The sequence below is a fragment of the Phodopus roborovskii genome, unplaced genomic scaffold, assembly GCF_943737965.1.
Source record: "Phodopus roborovskii unplaced genomic scaffold, PHOROB, whole genome shotgun sequence".
Lineage (NCBI taxonomy): Eukaryota > Metazoa > Chordata > Mammalia > Rodentia > Cricetidae > Phodopus > Phodopus roborovskii.
The window spans coordinates 8,745,994-8,762,899 of record NW_026126546.1 but is presented as its reverse complement, the minus strand read 5'-3'; the positions used below and the strand labels follow the sequence as shown (position 1 = coordinate 8,762,899).

General features: G+C 48.2%; 1 protein-coding gene across 1 annotated transcript; it reads right to left on the bottom strand.

The window, feature by feature from the left end:
• Positions 1-123: 123 nt before the first annotated feature.
• Positions 124-15,655, bottom strand: Nelfa (negative elongation factor complex member A). Its single transcript, XM_051200232.1, has 11 exons — positions 15,294-15,655; positions 9,200-9,371; positions 7,940-8,101; positions 5,977-6,066; positions 4,226-4,356; positions 4,071-4,140; positions 3,415-3,503; positions 2,595-2,706; positions 1,534-1,805; positions 1,305-1,404; positions 124-1,206 (listed from the first exon to the last, which is right to left on the bottom strand). Exons 1-11 carry the CDS (start codon positions 15,501-15,503, stop codon positions 1,022-1,024), a joined length of 1,593 nt encoding a protein of 530 aa, XP_051056189.1. The 5' UTR covers positions 15,504-15,655; the 3' UTR covers positions 124-1,021.
• Between the last annotated feature and the right edge of the window lie 1,251 nt (positions 15,656-16,906).

The window sequence follows — 16,906 nt, the reverse complement described above, 5'->3', positions numbered from 1 at the left end:
GGTACTGTCACCAGGTCTGATAGTGAAGGCTTAAAAACTTGAAGTTTGGGGGGAGGGGGGGAGTAATGCCGAAATATAGACGAGAATTACCAGTTGGGGGGAAATAGCATTTAAAGTGGAAAGTTGTATTTGGAAAACTGTATTGAGTATTTTTTTATTAAAAAACTTTAAAGGCCTTTTTCTTACACTTATTTTATATGGAACTGTGTTTGACTCCTCCAACTTTCTGGGTGCTATGAATTCAAGACAGCAGGTGTCGGCCCATTTCCCATTGCTGTTGCTGCCTGTGACTGTGGCCTCACTCTATAGAGTGACGACCTCCAAGGTTGCCCTGCCCATTGCCTCCCTGCTTTCAGATAGACTTGCCCTCCCAGCCCTGCCTCTTCTCCTCCGGGGTTCTGACGGCTGTACAGGGAGGGGTTTGGGCCCAGAACAGGGACTCAAGCTACCTTGAAACATAGCTCTGCCGGCTTTCTTTAGAAAAACTAAACTTTAATACTCATCATTTTACAATGAAAATAGGTACCCAGAGACAGGTTTGAAATGTTTACAACTATACAAAAGATAGAAATTCCTGGCAGGTAGTGACATTGAAGCTGATCTAGCCCCCTCACGCCCTAGCCTGCCAGGTGTCACCTTTGGTCCCCTCAGCCTCATGAGGGAGGGCATGCACAAGCAGAGAAAGTCCTCTCAGCCAGTGCAAAAAAAAAAATTTTTTTTTTAAAGAGAAAAAAAAGGTAATAGTCTAACAGGCACTAAAATGAAGTTGTAACTTTTTTGGTTTAGCATTCAAAATGTAATATTGAACCCCAAAAAAGGTAACTTAATCACACAAAACCTTAAAAAATTAAGCCGAAACTCCCCAAAGAAATTATCTAAAACTTAAAACAGCCTGGGGCCCTGAAGTCTGTGGATGACAGGTGCTGGGTAGAGCACATCCTTCTGTATCTGCTCAGGTCACTTAGCATAGCCAGCAAAACTTGTCTTCTGGCCTCATGAGGGTCAGCAGTAGAGATGGCACTTAGGACACATTTGTCATGGGCTTGTACTTCTTGAAGCGCGTCCACTGGCCTGTGGCGTAGTTCATCTCGAACACTGTGTCCACTAGCATGGTGGTACTGCCCTGGCCGTCTGCCTTGGGCAGATCCTCTGTATGCTCGCTGAGCTTGATCTGGATCACATCCCCCTGTTCCGGGCATGGGTTCTCTGTAGGAAGCAGGGGCTGCTGGGCAGGTGCCTGGGGCCAAGGAACCCATCCCCCACCCCATGGGGGGCACCTCCCAGGCCTAGTAGCACAGACACACCTCGAGAACCAGCCATGAAGCCCAGGATGAGGGCCTTCTCTGGCCGAGTGACCTTGTTTGCTGTCTTGAACATCTCCCGGGCAGCAAACATATGTTCTTCCTGTAAAGAGAGGATGTGGGTGTGGGAGCTGTCGGGGCCACCTTGCCTTCACCCACTGGCCCTGCCAGTAACACCCTCAGCTAAAAACAGGCAAAGCTATGCCATCCACCTAATGGCCACGAAACCTACCGTGAGGGACAGCTTCTTCTTAGGTTGCTGCTGAACAGGGGCAGGTGCCTGGGTCTGTGGGGCCACCATGGCCACTGGGGGTGTCTGAGCAGTAGGGGTGGCAGCTGGGGGAGTAGTGGGTGTCAGAGGTGAGGTAGGTGCCCCAGGTGTTGGTGTAGCTGGGCTCAGGCCACTGTTGTACATAGGTGCCCTTTGTTTAAACTGAGCTGGTAGTGTAGGACTTGGGGCACTGGGCTCCTCAGGCGGTCGACTGACTTCCCGGGAAGGAGGGGCTGCAGACAAAGCAGATTTACAGTACATCCCTCATCTACTCATCCCAGTCTGGGTCTCCAGGCTGCCTGCACCAGACACCATTTTCTGGAGAGGCAACAGTTTCACCGCCCTCTTCCAGGTTCTGACAGCAATTGTGACCCATGCCTGGCTGCTCTGTTTTCTCCCATTACTGCTGACCAGAAGCCCTTGCTGGTCTTCACAGCCAGGAGCATGAGCCCTGTGCACTACTACCCAGCGGCAGGGCAGAACCTATGTTTTCAGGCATTTCTAGATTCACAGATTTAGTTAGCCAGGACTGTAGTTAGCTCCTGGCCCATAACAAGTTCTCCATAACATGGGTGCTGGTTACAAGGAACTGGGAAGCAGCTTCCCCACGCCTAGCATTGCATCCTCTGCCTCAGCAGGACTAACACTTGACCCACTAACAACAGACAAAGCTGAGCCCATTGGAACCAACCCCCCAAACAACTGACAAATCCAAGCTTTTCTCTGACCCTATTGTAGCCTTCATTTGGGAAGAAACATTCCTCAGCTCCTTACCCACCCAGAGAACAGGGTGACAATCTTGGCAGCTACTTGCTCACTCAAATGAGGTCTTCTGGCTTACTTCTTGGCCAGGAGGAGTTCCCCCCCCCCCAGGCTGCCTGTGATCAAGAGACACAGGTGCCTTACTGCTGAGAGGCACCACGTGAGCCGGGCTACACTCTAAGTATACACACTAACTAAGCTCAGTCCAGGTAACCTCTGGGCTGAGGGAATACTGGCTCAGCAAACTGCAGACTACTTACCTGGAGGGGTCTCAGAGCTGGGGATGTAAGATGAGGCAGGTACCACACTGGGGGTAGAGGGCAGGTAACTTGTGGAGGGAAGTGCTGGCTCACTATTCAAAGACCCAAGTTTCTGGAAGACAAGGGCCATGATCCTTCAGGCAGAGGTCAGGTTTCAGTACACCTCCCCGAGGGATCCTGGTCAGCCTCCATCAGGCCCTGCCCATCAGTGCAGCAAGATGGCTGGTACAGAAGTGATGGGAAAGCCCAGGACGGGCAGTGGCTTCTCCAGGCCACAAGCCCCTGGCTTTAGTGATCCCGAACTCCAAACTTAAGCCATGGCCACCACCCCACAGTCCCAAACTGACACCTGAGGAAAGAAGTTGAGCAACACAAAGAGCTCAGAGACGAGACCATACCATGCAACAGAGCCACACTCTGCCACCACACGTGACTTCTGCACCTATGGCTCTTTAAACCCATTTCTATTTCCACAGACAGCCTCTGTGGAAGAGCTGCTCAATCTGGCTCACCCTTCCCACCTACATGCAAGACCTGGTCTCCAGGGCACTGGGGCCTCAAAAGGGTCCGTACGGAGTATGGCAGTCATCCCAATATAAAGCAGGTATTCATTCCAAACACGAGTCAGGCTCTGGCTCCCTCTGCCACTCACATTTACATACAAAAGTATCTGCACAGACACACACCTTTACAGAACACATCTAGGTGGCTATCAGTCAGGACCAGATGGGGCACATTGTTTTGGCTGTGTCAGGGCTGGGAACAGGTGAAAGCGGTATGTGGCATGCACGCCCATGGCTGCACTACATGGAAGCCCTACCTGTGTGGACACCAGGCCAGCAGCATAGTCAGGGGTGGCATTTTCAACAACTGTCTCTTCCTTGGTGGGCTTTTCCACCACTTCTGTGTCTGCCAATAAAGAAAGTTGATTAGTGGCTCTCTAACCCAGCTGGACTTCAGAGATCCCAAGTGTCCTCTGTGTAGGCTGAGTGCAAAGCAGCATTGTGCCCTCAGGTCTCTGGGCAGACAATAAATGATTCTCTTGGGCCAAGCATTATAGCCTATAATCCTAACAGTTGGAAAACTAAGCTTGAGGCCAGCTTGGACTAGTGTAAGAACTTGTCTCAAAAGCATATCCTCTCCTCCCCAAGCAAAGATTCCAATGGGGAAAGTTCCATTGCTATTGTGATAAGATAAAGCACTCAGAGGCTGGAGAAATGACTCAGAAGTTATGAACACTGACTGCTCATCTAGAGGTCCTAAGTTCAATTCCCAACAACCATCTGTAATGAGATCTGGTGGGCATACATGCAGACAGAACACTGCATACATGATAAATTTGAGAGAGCGCGCACACTCAGGAAGGAAGCCATGAGGAAACTCCAAAGCAACTAGATAGTACACAGGCAGAACGAACTACAGCACACTAGGCTGCAATGCCTTCCACCTCCCACACGTGAAATGCTCAATACACACCTAATGTCTTCCTCCTCCTCTTTGCCTCTCGGCCAGCACCAACCGTATTCAGCTCAGAAATATCCAGCAGCTGCCAAAACAAACACATCCCATACTTAATTATAGAGGGAAGAAGCAAGCTTAGCCTTGCCAGGACATGAAAAAGGATGTCCCACCTTCACACCCCTTTCTTTCTGCAGCGGTGTTCTCGAAGGTGGTATTGGGGTCCGGTTCCCAGAGAGGCTGAAGACGCTGGGTGTAGTGGGACTTCTGAAGGGGGCTTGCTTCGGGATGCCTTTGAGAGGGGCTATAGAAGAGAATGGGGTCAGTGATAACGGATTTGATTACAGGGTGGGCTGAGCAAGGCCAGCTCTGCCTCAGGGAAGCCCCATAGCAGGGAATCTCTCTTATCACATTCTGCACTTTGTACATTTTATCCTGTGCTAAAAAGAACTCAGAGCTGGCTGAGAAGTGATGTCCCACGCCTTTAATCCAGCACTCAGGAGGCCAGAGAAACCCTGTCTCAAAAATACAAAACCAAAAAAAAAAAAAAAAACCAAACAAACAAACTCAGGTCTAGAGCTCAATGGTAAGGAGCGTTGACTCCAGGGGTCCAACTCTTAGCTCAACTGTTCGCTTCAATCTCAGGGGATCTGATGCCCGGCCTCTGGCAGTACTGCACACACGTGCATAGACATATATGTGCCCATACAAAATACAATAATAATATAATTAAAAGAAACAACAAACAAAAAACCCACTCAGACTGTGTTTGCCAGTGTCACTTTGGTGAAGGGACAGTTCAGACCCTACGAACCTAACAGCATCCCTGAAGATCTGTTGGGAAGGCCCAGGCCTAACACTCTGGAGGTGCATGACTCATATTCGTTCTGGGAAGGCGGAAGTAATGGTGGAAGCTAAAACTGTCAAAGCACCAGAGACCGCCAGTCCTTGTAGGACAAGAACTATGCATGTTAATCACTGCCCAGCAGAGTGACAACACCCAAGCTGACATTTTGCTAAGAACAAAGACACATGTCTTTAGCTTTGTGAACTTAACAAATCTCATAATATTAACTTTCTACTGTCCTTACATGTCTCTCAGTACTGAAGGCTGCTCACTGAAGGAACTGTCCCTACTCTATCTTATCCTCGTGTCCCAGGAAAATACCTGAGTTCTGTGCCACTGTGTACCAATAAACATTTGTCATCACTCAGGAAGCCTTGGGCTACAAGCTGGGTCAGAGATGGGCATAAAGTGACAGCCAGACTATACCCTCTTAAAACTTTGTGCAGTGCCTGTCCTCAGGGGCAAGGGAAGCAAGGAGGAGCCTACACTACAGCAGCAAGCCTCATCAAAGGCAGACCCATGGCTGCAGTAGTCATGGTAGGCACATTCTGCTGAAGACTCTCCACTAGTTATGTGTCTGCTTTGGGGTATGTGGTATGCCAAGATGCCAGATAAATCAAATGGGAGCATCTGCAAGACTCCCATTCATTCTATAGCTGCCTGCCACTGAGCCCTGGACATGGTTCTAGAAGAGACACAATGCAAAGTACACGACCTTCATATAGGCACGTGCATGAAAAGCCAATCCCATGTGAACCCCCCCATCTTGGGAACCTGTCCTGGGCTCTCAGACTAGCTACTTGTCATAACTGTTGTACCCAAGAGGGTAGCTACAAACAACAGAGAGGCAACAGCAAGCATCTCCTCCAGTTAGCTGATGCTGGCCCACCATACATGGCTTCCTTCCCCTCGCCCAGCGAAGGTGCGTGTCCCTGCTTGTCCTCACACTACAACTGTAGGGCCAGCGGGTCTCATCCTCAGGACTAATGTCTAAGTGATTTTTCTGCTGAGGGAAAGTCAAGCCACCATGACTGGCAAGCAACAGCAGCACCTGCCCGAGAGCACGCGAGGCCTTACTTGTAGTGTCCATCTTGCGGAGCAGGCCCCGGCCCTTGGCGTGGAATGGCACCCCAGCACTTCTCTTCAGCTGCTGGGCTGTCTCAGTGGCTGAGGAAAAAAAGCCATAGGGTCAAGGGTCTCTTAGACCGTAAGGCCCCTCAACCAAAGTGACTCACAAAAACACCCAAAGTAACTCCTTTGTATAACCCACAGGAATGCAGCCAGTAATGACACAGCTAACATTCCCTTAAAAAAAAAAAAAAAAAAAAAAAAGAACCATTTCCTGGTCTCATAAATCATTGCCTGTAACATTAAGCTAAGAATTTGTGCAAAGTTTTTTGCTACTTTCTAATTGTCAAGAGTTTCTAAGAAGTCTAGTTTTCACTGGGCAGTGGTGATACATCCCTTTAACCCCATCACTTCAGGAGGCAGAGGCAGGCACATCTCTGAGTTTGAGGCCAGTCTGGTCATCTACAGAACAAGTTCTGAGATAGTCAGATAGCCAGGGCTACGCAAAGAAGCCTTGTCTTGAAAATCCAAAAGAAAAAAAAAAAAAAAAAAAAAAGGTAATTTTCTTTTGTTTTCATCACTGTTCCCAGGGCAGCAAGACAGAACTGAATGGTGTCAGGAGCAATGAGCTGCAGCACGTGAAGGCTCTGGTTTCCTTGGTGGGAAAGAAGGGAGGTGGCCAACTGCTCTGCTCAGTGCATGGCTTCTGGGTTGCCGAGTCTCATCCTGGATGCTGTTTCTAGGTGTTTCTGAGAACACACTGACTGGGCAACAGTTAAAGACCAACTTAATCCCCACTATGTCTCCTCTAAAAGGAGCACTGCACTCGCCTGTGGCTATGATTCAGTCCACTGAGTCTTTCCCTTTGCTTTGGAGCAAAGCTTGTCTTGGGACAGACCTTGGCGGCAGCACCTAGATGGACAGAAACCAGCACAACTCTGCTCCGTTCCCCCAGGGACTCTTGTGGTAATGGAAGGACTAACACTGAGGCTAGAAGTTTCTTCTCTGCTTGTGTCCCTCAACAGAAAATACTAAATTTCCCTAAGAAATTACCACTGAGGGAAGTGACTGGGCATTCAAGATAAGAGTCTTCCATTAGCACAGAATGAACGCCAACTGAGTGAAGGAGATTAGTAAAGGCATAATAAAAGAGTATCAAACAATAAACCTACCATCTATTGTAGGTACATGTTTCTAAGCCTCCCCAGTTCACTGAGTAGCTTGAAACAAGGTCAAACCCTGCCTTGAAATAAATAAATACATACGTTTATGGAAATCTGTGGGTTTTATTTTTAATATTTTTCATTTGTTGGGCTTTTATTTGTTCATATTGTTTTGCCAAAAAGAGGTTTAGGCTGGGTGTGGTGGCACACGCCTTTAATCCTAGCACTCAGGAGGCAGAGGCAGGAGGATCGCTGTGAGCTTGAGGCCAGGCTGGTCTACAGAGTGGGTTACACAGAGAAACCCTATCTTGAAAACCCACAATAAATAGATAAAGAAAAAAGGTCTGTTGCCTAGGCTGGTCTTAAGCCAATTTGGACTCATGATCTTTCTGCCTAAGTATCTCAGGGAGCTGCTACCCAGGTACACAGTGCACCTGGCTTAAAATCCATGCTATAGTATTATTTGGCTAAAGGACACTTTCTCCATTAAGTGAAAGTCTTCCACACAAACTGTCATGAGGCATGATTTGGGAAAGCATGTAATGAAACCATTCAACATCTTCTATGATAGCGACCAGATGTGGCTGAGACCGAGGTCAGGACACAACAGTGGTCTCACGGTCATCTTGGCCAGCACAGATCCCACTTTGTGAGCTCACAGGCCACACTTGAAAACCCTGAGTGTCAATCAATGCACGTTTCTCAACAGCAGTGGTCCAGCACAGAAAAGACACGCTTGCTCTTTCAAAGGGAGCGGTCTGAACGCAGCACAGAGGAAAGGACAGGGCGGTTGTAGCCCAGGCACTCACATTTCTGTAGCAGCTCTGCCCGCAGAGTGGCACTCTTGGGTTTCCGCTTCAGCTGAAAATGCTTCACTGGTGGGGTGAGGGGCCCAGCGAGGGTGGTTAGGGCATTCTTGTTCAGGTACTGGCACTCCAGTGGTAGCATGGCAGACGCCTCGCACTCGCCCACTGTGGAGAGCCAGAGTGTCACCGGAAGTCAGAGCCCTTGCACCAGGGAGCTCAGACTGTAGCCCTCACGGTTCATGTGCAGGCTGCTCCATTTAGGCTTTCATTGTTTACCAGCATGGCAGCTTTCTGCTTTGGTTTCAACCCCCCCGAGGCGCCCACCATTCCACTTCTACCATCCCTAGGGTCTCAGGGCATCCACGTAGGTAAGGGCCAGAGGACAGGCCTGCTACCCTAAAGGAAGGCCCGTTAGACCCTCCGGGGACTTTGTAAAACAGAAATGCTAGAAGAGAAGACAAGCATTCCTCAGTTACGTCAGCTGCAAACCACAGGAGTCCAGGAAGCGCAGCACACTGTGTACAGCAGCATGGACGGGGGTCTCCTGCATCCTAACTACAAGGCAGCCTCAGCACCAGGAAAGCCTACAGAGCCCTGGTGGTTGCTCACCCCGGACACTGCTCAATTGAAATCTTGATGCGGTGTGGTCACCAAGAGGTCAGAGCCTGAAAAACTCGAAGGAGCTGTCCCAGTGAGTTACATGACTGAGGGAGTAGACTCATGAGGGGTGAGGTGCCTCATCTTCCTGGCCCCAGCAAGGAGATATGACCTGCGCAGACCAGTGCTCCCTGTCTGCAACTACAAGTCAACGAAACCGTCAAGCGCACTAGGGCCTCAGAAGCAGCCATGCAGGGTGCATGGTCTCAAGCCTCCACTTCAAAGAGGAAGAGCATGGGAGGCGCGGACACTATTCCTAATGCTGCTTCTCCAAAATCACACGCACTATTTCCTCGTTCTCACCTCAGGGTCTAACTACTTATTTGTTGATTTTTATTTACGATTCTGTATTTGTTATTTAGGACAGAGAATGCTTTAGGCTCTGAAGACCTGGCGCTCATGGGGAGAGACAGCAGTGGCAAGTAAGCCACGGGTGAGTCAGACAGCTGCAGACATCGCACGTGCAGTGGGGACAGGGCATGAGGGAGGATGGCCACTGCCTAAGGAACCACACACTCCACCAACAGTGTGACACAGACTACCCAATCTCTAAAGTGAGACTTCCTTCCTCCCACCGTAGAATAAAAATAAAGCCAGGCCACTCACCTTTTTCTCTAAGTTCTCCTAAGATGTCTTGAACATTAGGGTTCTGTTCTTCCAGGTCGAGATTCAGTGAGCCAGTGTCAGGAAAGGATTTCAGAATGTCAGCAACCATGAGGACCCAGGGGTCTGAGTCTAGGGTAGCCAGCTGGATAATATCCATCAGAGCGCCCTTCATCTGCCAAGACAAAAGACGCCAACTCACGCCACCAGCATCCACTTGCCCTCCTGGAACAATGACAGCTCCAAATGCTCCTGCCAAAAAACTACCCATTTTTACATCTGGGCGCTCTGAGGCAGTAACCAGTGTGATAAACTGTTGTGGGATATTACTTTAACTATGGGAAGATGTGTGACTTTTGTTTAATTATGTAACGGTGTGTTGCTGGTTCACCTTGCCTGCCTAAGGTACCTGATTGGTCTAATAAGAAGCTCAACAGTCAATAGCTAAAAGTAGAGGGATAGGCAGGGCTGACAGGCAGAGAGAATAAGTAGGAGACATCTAGGCTCAGGAGAAGAGGAGAAAAGAGAAGAGAACAAGGAAGAAAGAAGGGAGAAACCAGCCAGCTAGAAATGGAGGAAAACAGTAAAAGTAGGACATACAGAAGGAAAGGAAGGAAAAAAAAATCCCTGAGCCAAAACATAGATGAAGAGAAACACGTTAAATTCAGTCATAAGACAAGAATAAGTCTCCATGTCATGATTTAGGAGCTGGTTGGTGGCACAAAAGAAGGCCTGTTACATTTGCTGTTCCAACATGGGGTCCAAATTTCCACATCGGGTCTGAGAAAGCTGGGAGGAGGAGATGGGGGAGGAGGAAGAAAAGGATATGGCTCCTTTAAGAGGCTCTAAAGACCCAGCGTGCTAAGTACAAACAAGAAGTTCAGTATTTGCCTGCCACAGTGAGGTACACCAACAATCCAGAGCTGGGGTTTAAGTTAAAAGCAGCTCCAGACCAAGGCTGTAGTCTTAAGACTGGCTGTAATGGACCCAAGGGGTTGGAGCTAGCTGCCGAGCAATACAGTAGTTTAGGTAGCCTAGCAGTTTAAGGTTTGGTTCATATGGTCAGAAAAGCAGAGACACACAGCAAAGACCAGTACAGATGGGGAAAAAAAAAAAAAAAAACTCTAAACAGGTTATAGTGTTTTTAAAAATGTGCATAGGCTTAAGAAAGTTAAGAAAATGGGTACAGTCACAGGAAAAATAAAGTTTAAAATAATAAGTCTTTAGAGAGAGTAATGTAGGGAAAAGCCACGGAGAGATGGGAAACACAAGGAGTCTGTGTGTTGACTTTGAATTTTTTGAATGCTGAGAGACATGGACTGCTGAATCAAACCAGCCTGGATACTTTAGGGAGAGCCTAGCTTTAAAATGGAATTCAGAAAGGTACACAACGGGCGATGTATACAAAGCTCCATCTGCATGGGAACAATTCTGAGACTGGACAACAGATGTTACAACTAGTTTCCCCAGGATTTGACCATTATCTCAATTTTCTCAGGGTCCCCCCCCCCCTAAAGATGCCACCCTCCTCAGACAACAGGAAGCAATCAAGAGAACAGGGAACACCACACCACATTCCCAAGACGTGGGGTGGGTGGTTTGGGGTCATTCAGTGGGTTATGAATGTTTGTTATTGTTTAGAGGGGATAGAAAAATAGGATAAAAAGACAACTATTGCTGGGCGGTGGTGGAGCACAAATTTAATGCCAGCTCTCAGGAGGCAGAGGCAGGTGGATCTCTGTGAGACCAGCCTGGTCTACAAGAGCTAGTTCCAGGACAGCCTCCAAAGCCACAGAGAAACCCTGTCTCAGAAGAAAAAAAAAAAAAAAAAAAAAGGTTTAATAGTTGTCTCCTTGTAGCACCAATTACTTCAAAAAAGGGTGATGGGCACTGAGATCCTCCATATGGAGTTTGCTTTCACTATGGCAAAGCTAGCCATTTGGGCAAGAAACAGCCTTTGCTATACAAACTGGACATGCAGGACACATAGGAAAATGACTGCTAGTTCCAGGACAGGCTCCAAAGCTACACAGAGAAACCCTGCCTTGAAAAACAACAGATAAAATGATATTAATAAACATGATTTTAGGTACAAATACAACAGAGAAAGATTATGTTTTAACAGTGATGTGTTTGAGTGTCAAGATAATGGATTAGGGGTCAACTGTGCTGGTTAACTTTTGTCAACTTGACACAAACTAGAGTTATCTGGGAAGAGGAAAACCTCAACTGGAAATGTCTCCATTAAGACTGGTTTATAGCCGTCTGTGAAGACGGCTTCCTCCTCTTTTTTTTTTTTTTTTTTTTTTTAAAGAGAGCCTCACTCTGGATGGAACTCAAGAGATTTGCCTTCTTGTGCCTCCTGGGTGCTCAAATCAAAGATGAATACACAATAGACTCATTTCCTTGACTTGTGATTGACGTGGAAGAGTTTAGCTGCCTGGGGGTGGTGCTATCCCAAGCAGGTGTCCCTGTGGTTTGTAAGAGAGCTAGCCAGTAAGCAGCACACATCCATGGCCTCTGCTTCATCCAGTTCCTGTTCTCACTGTCCTCCAAGACAAACTTTATAAACTCAAGCCGGAATAAGTTATTCTCTAAATTGTTTCTGGTTATGGTATCTTATCACAGCAATAGAAACCAAACTAGGACAACACTGTATTAGTTACTTTTCTTTTCTTCTTTTTTTTCCCAGACAGGGTTTCTCTGTGGCTTTGGAGGCTGTCCTGGAACTAGCTCTTTTGACCAGGCTGGTCTCATACTCAAAAAGATCCACTTGCCTCTGCCTCCTGAGTGCTGGGATCAAAGGCAAACAGGCAAATTTGGAATGCTACAATGGGGGAGGGTCAACAGTACAAGTAGATAAAAACCTGATTACACCAGAAAATAGTCACAATAAGATTTTAGCCCAGAGCTGAGTTTTTGCCTTTGATCCCAGCACTTGGAAGACACAGGGAGAGGCAGACAGACCTCTGGGAGTTCCAGGCCATCCTGGAACTGGTCTACAAAGTGAGTTCCTGGACAGCCAAGGCTATGTAGAAAGTCCCTGTCTCAAAAAACAAACAAAAACCAAAACCAAACAAAAAAAGCCAAAATCAAAACCAACAACAAAAAGGAGACCTCAGCCTAGGTGCTACTCAGACTCCTTGCCTAAAGTTTAAAGTATCTATATACCATTAGCAAACAAAAATATGAAATATACAAATACAGGAGAATCACAGAACTTAATGATGGTTCTAAATAACTGCCCAAACCTCCTCTAGGTTACCTGTACATACACAAACATACATACATACATACATACACACACACACACACACACACACACACACACACACACACACACTTTGTTTTGTTTTTCAAGACAGTGTTTCTCTGTAGTTCTAGCTGTCCTGGATCTTGTTCTATAGACCAGGCTGGCCTCAAACTCAGAGATCTGCTTACCTCTGCCTTCCAAGTGCTGGGATTAAAGTCCTGTGCCATCACCACCCAGCAAGACTTTATACTATTAAAGCTATTTACCTTGTGAGCTAAGGACATGACTCAGTTAGCAGAGTGCTTGCCAAGCCCAGTCTGAGGACCCGAGTTCAGATTCCCATACCCACATAAAAATCCTTGTTCTGTGCGTATGAACTTACAGTCCAGCACTAAAGAGGAGAAGACAGGAAGAACTCAGGAATATGTTGTAGAGCAACTGAGGCAGACACCTAAACTGGACCTCTAGCCTCCACATACATGTGCACATATGAATGAACGCACGCACGCACACACGCACTGATAGAAGTGCTAGGGGCCAAGAAAAGCTGAAACCATCCCTGAAGGTTAGGTGGAGGCGTCACCCTGTAGTCACTGTTGCATGGTCACACTATGAGCCCCGAGTATGCATTATTTACTGGAAGACCTGTGTCTGCTTGTGATGTGACTCAGGCCTAGCACGCACCTTTAATCCAAGAGCTTTCTGCTTGAATATTGTAAACAGGATGAAATCAAGTCAACCATAGGTCGAGAGGTGGAACAAACAACCAGTGGACAGGAAGTGAACATAAGACTATTAAGGAGAATCCACAGAGAGGAGGAGGAAATCAGGACAGAGAGATGAAATGAGGTAGAAGGGAAGGACATTCTGTTTAAAGAGAGGTTTTGAGATGCCATACGAGAAAGAGGCTTCTGGGACCTCAGAGGAAGGTTTTCACCCTAGCATCTATCTGGCTCCAGAGTCTTTATTGGTAAAATCAAACAATTGAGATTTTGTTAAGAAAACAAAAAAGGTCACACATCAAAACACATAACAATAAAGTGACAGTAAGTAGCTCAGCACCTCATTAGCACAACACACAAAAGACCAAAAAAAAAAAAAGAAAATCTCAGAAACACCCACAGCAGAAGCAACTGTGCAGAAAAGACAGTCAGTCAGCCCACGGGAGGAGGAGGCTTACGGTGTAGTGTGCTAACATGAGCACAGGAGCCCAGCCTCAAGGCAGAAGCACTTCCTGAACAAGGCTAAGCTTACAGGCAGCAACCACAGGGGAGGAGAGGCAATATACCCTCTGGCTAAGTACCAAGAGCATCATCCAAAAAGCTAAACTGGCCAACAGCTGTAACATGTCACCAAACTAAGACAGTAGGTATAGCATTTATTAAAAAGAATCTTCCTCCAAAGCGACAAACCAAGAAAAATAGACCACCAGGGAAAGTAAGTAGGTCAACTCACACAAAAAGAAAGCCAAACAAAACAAGCAGGTGGCACACATTCAACGGAACCATCCACTTGCCCTTGATGTGTTAGTACTATTTGAGTTTTGCTTTGAAAAGCCACTTGCCATACTCCTGCTGCCCACCTACAATTCTACTTCTAGAAAAATGCATGCTCACAATCACCTGGACATGAAACGCTGGTATGAGTCACAACAGAACACGCTAACAAGAAACAGGAAAATAACAAATGAAAAAGCCACAACCTGATCGTCCATGTGCCATGTGCTTGCAGAAGGGAACACCATAATGCATGAAAAATCAAATGCTGGCCTGGCGGTGGTGGTGCACGCCTTTAGAGTGCTTGGGAGGCAGAGGCAGGCGGATCTCTTTGAGTTCAAGGCCTGCCTGATCTACAAAGTTCCAGGACAAAAAGTACTGTTACACTGAAAAGCTCTGTCTCGAAAATACACTCCCCCACCCCCACAGGAAGGAAGGAAGGAAGGGAGGAAGGAAGGAAGGAAGGAAGGCCGACCAAACTCTGGCAGCAACTTGGATGAATCTGTCCAAGTGTCTACCGACAGAAGACACACCCACAACGCATGGTAACATGTTGCCATGTTAACTTCAAATGAGGCAAAAACTAAATACTCCGGCTAGAATGCACACACAATTGATAATACTGCAAAAAAAAGGGGGGGGGTAAATGTTTACTCCCGTGGGGAAGAGAAGGAGGAGCTTCGGAGGATCCAGCCTTGTTCTTTTGTATGGGGATAACAGAAGTGGGTCAATTAGCTATTAGTATTTGCTAAACTGAAAAAGCATGCAGTTTTTTTCCTTATGGCGCAACTAACCTAAAACCAACCTTAGTGATAGAACAGTAACCAGAAATGTAAGGTGCTTCGGTGTTTTTGCTGTCAGATGTGGTGGTCCAGACCTGCAATCCCAGCCCTCAGATATTGATGCAGGATATGCCAAGGACGAGGTCAAGATGGGCTACACAGTGAGACCCTGCCCAGATATGTTTGTGTATGTATTTGCAAAGCATCGCATCTTTTGCACAGAGATGCAACGTGGAGTAAGAATGCACTGGAAAATGTCGACAGAACAGAGAGGAAGCTAAGCAGACTGATACTCCGTGAGGCAAAAGCGACAAAATTAAGATAAGCAATCACTTGATTAGGAGCCCCAAAACAAAGGTGGCTTCGGGGCTGCAGCGTCCAGAACTCCGCGCGCCGGGCCAGCCGGGCTGAGGGCTGTTCCGGCCTTGGGCCCACGACCCCCGGCCGCAGGCGCTGGCGCGTCGGGCGGGATGGGGAGGTCGAGCGGCGTCTACCGGGGAAGAGGAAAGGCACGGCGCAGGTGCGGGCTGGAGGCAGGAGGGAAGCCGGCCGGCCCGCGCCCTCACCTCGTCCACCGTGCGGCGCGGAAGATGCAGCGTCCCGAGCAGCAGCTTGAGCTTCACGGCCGATGAGAGACGGTGGAAGCAGAGGCGGATGTTATCGATGACCGCAGCGGTGAGCAGGGACGCGATGCTGGGGGGCGCCCACAGCTCGTCCGTGGCCCCCAGCTTGTTGTGCAGCCACAGGCCCGTGTCGCTCTCCCGCATGGACGCCATCTTGGCGGCAGCAGCGCGCGCCGACCGGCATCTTACGCGGACGCCTACGTGGCCCCAGCGAGGACCCCCAACATGGCGGCGCCCGTGAGCGCGGGGCGGGGCCTCGAGGGACAGACAAGCGCACTTGCCGCCGGCCGCGCCTTCTTCCGGAGCTTCCGTACCGCATCATGGCGGCGCCCAGCCGGGAGCCGGGCAATGACGTCGGCGCGAGTGAGTGGAGTCGCATCCCTGTGTGGTCAAGTGCACCGCCCAGAATCGCGGTAGAGTTCGGATTCGCTTTTCACTGCTCAGTGGGCGAATGTCCGCAGGTGCCGGTGGCCTCCTTCCTCACGGCCTCACTTCGAGGCCTCCCACTCTTACCCGCAGACAGGGTTCTCTGCAGCGATGGAGGCTGCCTTGGAACTCGCTTAGTAGACCAGGCTGGCCTCGAACTCACAGAGATTCACCTGTCTCTGCCTCGTGCTGGGCTTAAAGACGTGCGCCACCACTCGGGCATTACTGTGTGTGTGTGTGTGTGTGTGTGTGTGTGTGTGTGTGCATTACGGTGTGTGTGTGTGTGTGTGTGTGTGTGTGGGCATTACGGTGTGTGTGTGTGTGTGTGTGTGGGCATTACGGTGTGTGTGTGTGTGTGTGTGTGTGTGTGTGTAATTGTTTTTTATTTATCTATCTGCATGTATGCCTCTGTGTGTGTGTAATTGTTTTGTTAAGATTTATTTATCATGTATACAGTATTCTATCTGCACGTATGCCTGCAGGGCAGAAGAGGGCACCAGATCTCACTACAGATGGTTGTGAGCCACCCTGTGGTTGCTTGGAATTGAACTGAACTCAGGTCCTCTGGAAGAGCAGTCAGAGCTCTTAACCTCTGAGCCATCTCTCCAGCCCCTACTGTGGGACTTTTAAAATTATTTATATATGTATTTTTTGAAAATGACTGAATAATTTATTTTCAGAGTAGGCTTATAAAGCAAGTTAAAAAGGCAGATAATTAAGGCTGCTGGATCTGTGCATGACTTGAATCAGGAATGTCAGTGCATCATTAAAAAGGCAGGGAAAACTGCCTTCTTGAAATAGAAGTTTCTAGGAAATAAGGAGGACCCAAAGAGAGACACACAGGGTCCCTTGCAGAAGGGCAAAGGGAGATCTCCTGAGCAAACCAGGAGCAGGGGGAGGGGGGATGGAGCTAGGGAGGAGAGGAGAGGAGAGGTAGGCACGAGGGAGCAGGAAGATTAAGTCCGGGAAAGAACAGAGGAGAGCAAGAAAAGAGATACCATAATAGAGGGAGCCATCATAGGTTTAAAGAGAAAGCTGGCACTAGGGAAATGTCCAGAGATCTACAAGGATGACCCTAACAAACAATCTAAGCAGTAGTGAACAGGCTGCCTTAAATGCCCTTCCCTGAT